The sequence below is a fragment of the Vigna unguiculata genome, chromosome 6 (assembly GCF_037176805.1).
Source record: "Vigna unguiculata cultivar grain cowpea cultivar isolate G323 ecotype 2 chromosome 6, ASM3717680v1, whole genome shotgun sequence".
NCBI classification, from domain to species: Eukaryota; Viridiplantae; Streptophyta; class Magnoliopsida; order Fabales; family Fabaceae; genus Vigna; species Vigna unguiculata.
In genome coordinates, this window is record NC_140797.1 from 29258769 (window position 1) to 29263665 (window position 4897).

Below are 4897 nucleotides of genomic sequence, written 5' to 3' on the forward strand. Positions count from 1 at the left end.
TCAAACTTCCATGTCGCCCTGGCTATTAATTTGTGTATCCAACAGTGTTGTAGGGTAAACTTCTAATATCAACTCTTCCGTAAGCGTTGTGGGGAATGCCTGGACATGAGTGGCCGGTTGGATCGTGCGTTTGAGCAAGGATACATGAAAAACTGGGTGGATTTTGTTGTGATCAGGTAGAGCTAGCTTGTATGCAACCGTCCCCATGCGTTCGACAATTTGGAAAGGTCCGTAGAACCTAGGACTAAGCTTTTGATTTGGTCTGCATGCAAAAGATTTCAATCTATAAGGTTGCAGTTTAAGATAAACCCAATCACCTATTTGATACTCCACATCACGTCTATGTTTGTTAGCCTGCACCCGATTTTGCTCTTGAGCTTTGCATAGGTTCCTTTTCAACTCCTGTAATAGGTCATCACGTTCATGTTGGAGTTGATTAACACTTTCGATTTTAGATGGAATGGTGGTTCCCTTTAAAAGTAACAGAGGGTCTCGTTCATACAAAGCTTTGAAAGGAGACATTTTTGTAGAGGCACTATAATTTGTATTAAACCAAAATTCAGTCCATGGCAACCATTGTGGCCACTTCTGTGGTTGAGAACCTGTCATACAATGGAGGTAGGTCTCTAAATAGCGATTTACAACCTCTGTTTGGCAATCAGATTGGGGATGGTAAGTTGTACTGTATTTGGTGCCTGCGTGTCTAAACAATTCTCACCAAAAATTACTCAAGAATAATTTGTCTCGATCGGAAACTATGGTGGAAGGAAATCCATGTAGTTGGACAACTTCGTTAATGAATAATTGAGCTACCTCAACTGCTGTGAAAGGGTGAGCCAAGGCAAAGAAATGAGCATATTTGGTGAATCTGTCCATCACCACCAGAATAGTGTCTTTTCGCTGTACTTTGGGTAACCCTCCAATAAAGTCCATAGAGATGTCAGACCAAACTTGGGTGGGAATTGGTAATGGCTGTAAAAGTCCAGCAGGCGCTAACGTTTCTGTTTTGTTGCGTTGACATATCTCACATTGCATTACAAACTCCTTAATGTCTCTTCTCATCCCTTCCCAATAGACTACACCTGTTATCCTCTTAAAAGTGCGAAAGTACCCGCTGTGGCCCCCTAAAGGAGATTCATGCAGCTCCTTAATGAGGCAAGGTATGCGAGAATATTTCTTAGGTAGCACCAATTTCCCCTGATAGAATAATCTCCCTTTCCTTAACTCATAACCTTCTCGAGCTTTAGAATTCACCAACAATTCTTGGATTAAAGAAATCAACTTAACGTCCTGCTGAATTTCTTCCTCCCAAGTCTCCCATTCATCAGTTTGGAACATAGACACAGCACTAAAATACTCTCTTCTAGATAATGCATCAGCCACTTGATTCTCTTTGCCTGATCGGAAACGAATTTTGAAATCATACCCAATGAGTTTGGAAGCCATTTAAACTGTTCTTCTATCAATAACCTCTGCTTAGTGAGAAACTTTAAACTTTTATGGTCTATAATGATAATAAAATGGCTACCCATTAGGTAGTGTTTCCATTTTTGGACTGCTTGAACTATTGCCATCAACTCCCTTTCATACACAGACTTCCGTTGACCTCTGTCTGACAAAGCTTGGCTCCAAAAAGCAAGGGGTCTACCCTCTTGTAACAACACAACCCCCAAACCTTTGCTAGAGACATTTGTCTCCAAGGTGAAGGATTTAGAAAAATCTGGTACTGCCAATACGGGCAATTGGGAAACTGCACCTTTAAGACTGTTAAACGCCTATTGAGCTGTTGCAGACCATAGAAATCCCTCCTTAGTCAATAATTGTGTAAGAGGTTTGGTAATCTTACCATACCCTTGCACAAATCTTCTGTAATAGCTGGTTGACCCCAAAAATCCTCTCAAAGCCTTAACATCCTTAGGAACAAGCCAATTCCACATAGCTTCAGCCTTCTTTGGATTTGCAGCCACACCTTCCTTGGAAATTATATGGCCTAGATATTCCAAACTCAGTTGTCCAAAACTGCACTTCTTTTGGTTGAGTTTCAATTTATGCTGTTGTAATACTTGTAGGATTTCCTATAAATGTTCCACATGCTTGTCCATAGTAGGGCTGTATATCAAAATGTCATCAAAGAAGACGAGCACAAACTTCCTTAAAAGTGGTTTAAGGATATGGTTCATCAAGGACTAAAAGGTGGCTGGAGCGTTAGTTAAACCAAAGGGCATGACTAGAAACTCATAATGGCCACCATGAGTGCGAAAGGTCGTCTTCTCAATGTCACCTTTTCGCATGAGAATCTGATGATATCCGGATTTTAAATCCAATTTGGAGAAAGTAGTTGCCCCAGCCAATTCATCTAGCAATTCTTCTATAACAGGAATAGGGAATTTTTTGGAATAGTTATTTTATTGAGAGCCCTATAGTCCACACAAAACCTCCACCCTCCATCTTTCTTTTTGACCAATATGATTGGGCTTGAATAAGGACTGATACTGGGCCTGATGATTCCAGCTTGCAACATCTCTTGCACCAGTCTCTCGATCTCATTCTTTTGGTGGTGCGAGTACTTGTAGGGCCTGAGGTTAGGAATAGAACCACCTTCTTGAATATGGATGGCATGATCATAGGTGTGGTTAAGAGGTAGGCCAATTGGATCATGGAAAACTTCTTGATTCCCTTTCAATATTTCCACTATTTCTGTAGGAACCTTGATGCCTGATGCCTCTTGGTCCTGGTCCCATGTAATGAAATAACATGCTTCTTCATTTTTCAAATCATGCAACATGGATTTGAAGGAAGATTCTGATTTAGACAGTGTGGGATCACCCACAAAAAGTTTCTCCTTCTCACCCTTACCAATTGTCAACCTCAAATTCCTGAAATCAGCTCGCACCTCGCCAAGAGATGCTAACCATTCCAGTCCTTAAACCAGATCAGCACCACCTACTGTGAAAATAAAAAAAAAATCTTGTTGAATTTTCAGGCCCTTAAAATCCAAAATGAACCCTATACACTTCCCTTGGCACTGTACCTTGTGCCCATCTCCCACCTGGACCACGTAAGGTCGAGTCTGCTCCTATTGTAATCCACATTTAGATATCAATTCGTGTGAAATGAAATTATGGGAAGCACCACAGTCTAATAAAACCACCACGTCCTCTTTCCCAATTGATCCCCACAGTTTCCAAGACTTCTTAGTAGTAAGGCCAGCCATGGTACACATTGATAATTGCAAGGTCTGGCCTCCGTCCTCCAATTCTTGTGCTTGATTGGAATTCCTGTCTGGCAAGTCGTCTAATCCTGATAATTCCTCTTCCGACATAAGCAACATGTGTAATTGTTTATTTCTGCACATATGGTTGGGGCCAGATTCTTCATCGCAACGAAAACATAACCCTCTTTTGATTTTATCTTGCAACTCTTCTTGGGTTAATTTTCGAAAAGGAGCCCCTCTTGGCCGCTGCATTCCCGAGGTACTGCTACATGTACTTGCAACTTCACTGCCCTCCCTTCTTCCTTTATTGGAGCCATCCAGAACTACTGAATTTCCTCCTTCTTTGGAATAACTTCTGGTTACTGAAAAAGGTTTGTAAGTGTTGTTGGTTTTGTTAACCACTGGTGGTATTATTTTTGCTATCACCCTTATCTTTTCTTCCACCATTTGGGCCTTCATCATTAACTCAGCCAGATTTGCAGGTTTATACAGTTTTACCTCTGCCTTGACCTCTTCCTTTAATCCATTCAAGAAAATACCGACCAAGTAATCTTGGTTAATTCCCTTCAAGAAACCGACATATTGTTCTTATTTCTCAATGTAATCCTCCACACAGCTTGTTTGTCTCAACCCAATCAGAATTTCAAAAGGGTTTTTTAACATATTCGGTTGGAATCTACGCACCACAGCTACCTTGAATGCATCCCACTTTGGATTGGGGTTGCATGTTTCCCACCATTGGAACCAATTCAATGCTTTTCCTTCTAAAGCAATCATAACAACCCTCATTTTTTCCTCATCACTGACTTCTTTTAATTTGAAATACCTTTCCAGCTTATTAATCCACCCATAAGCCTCTTCTTCAGCAAATACTGGAATATCCAGTTTTCTCCATGTGGAAGAGAACCCAGATTGCCCTATCACGTCCTCATCGTCCCCTATTTTTCCTTCATTGACCACAAAATTGTTATCAGAAGTTTTGTCCTTGACTGAAAGCTTTTCCACCACTACCGTAAGCCCCTTGATCATGTCTTCCAGTCTTTGAAACCGTTCATGTTGTTCATTTTCATTATTGCCCTGATCTTGAACTAAATCTTGAATCATCCTTTCCAGCCCATCAATTCTTGACTCCATTCTGGAATTCACCATGCCCTGTCCGTCCTACTCCACAGAACTAAGATCGTCGCTGTTGATACCAATTGATAGGTATCCAGACTAAGACAGATATGTACAATCCCTGTATGATCTTATTATGGCTATTGTTCTTTCACTTGAACAAGAGTAGTAACAACAAACGTTTACAACTTTAAAGGTCTTTCGAGAGGACCCCATTCTCTCCTAATCTCCCACACTCCAAAACAATTCAGAAACTCCCCACCAATCCTAAAACACAGACTATTTATATTAGTCTGTTTGCAGGAGGTTATAACTGTCTCTCTGCTTTATTTCTCCTAGTGTAGACCTTCCCACTAAACCTATCGCATTCCTTATTGGCTGCTGCTTTGAATAAGAGAATGTCAATCTGTACCTTTTTTTTCATTATTATATTTGTTGAGTTTGGATTTCGAAGTCAAAGACAATTTGACTTTTAATGCACACCTGTCACAAAATGAAAAAGGACAAAGAAAAATAAATAAAGGCCAGTATTATCATATGCCATCATTCAGTTGATGAATTTGAGGC

At 40.5% G+C, this 4897-nt stretch overlaps 1 protein-coding gene across 1 annotated transcript; it reads right to left on the minus strand.

Annotated features, from left to right (window-relative positions):
• LOC146885746 (uncharacterized) lies at positions 1–4363 on the minus strand. The gene is made up of 7 exons (XM_085675076.1): positions 3899–4363; positions 3133–3778; positions 2494–2922; positions 1847–1990; positions 1529–1726; positions 729–1397; positions 1–602 (listed from the first exon to the last, which is right to left on the minus strand). The coding sequence occupies exons 1-7, from the start codon at positions 4361–4363 to the stop codon at positions 1–3; spliced, it is 3153 nt and encodes a 1050-aa protein (XP_085531202.1).
• Between the last annotated feature and the right edge of the window lie 534 nt (positions 4364–4897).

Bases quoted from the DNA above. Each gene is read 5' to 3' on its own strand.
- LOC146885746 (XM_085675076.1), bottom strand. From the start codon at position 4,363: ATGGTGAATTCCAGAATGGAGTCAAGAATTGATGGGCTGGAAAGGATG. The intron at 2,923-3,132 runs GTGCTTCCCATA...ATCTGGTTTAAG, and splicing joins GGTGGTTTTATTAGACTGTG to GACTGGAATGGTTAGCATCT. The intron at 603-728 runs GTAATTTTTGGT...ATTGTATGACAG, and splicing joins TCGAGACAAATTATTCTTGA to GTTCTCAACCACAGAAGTGG.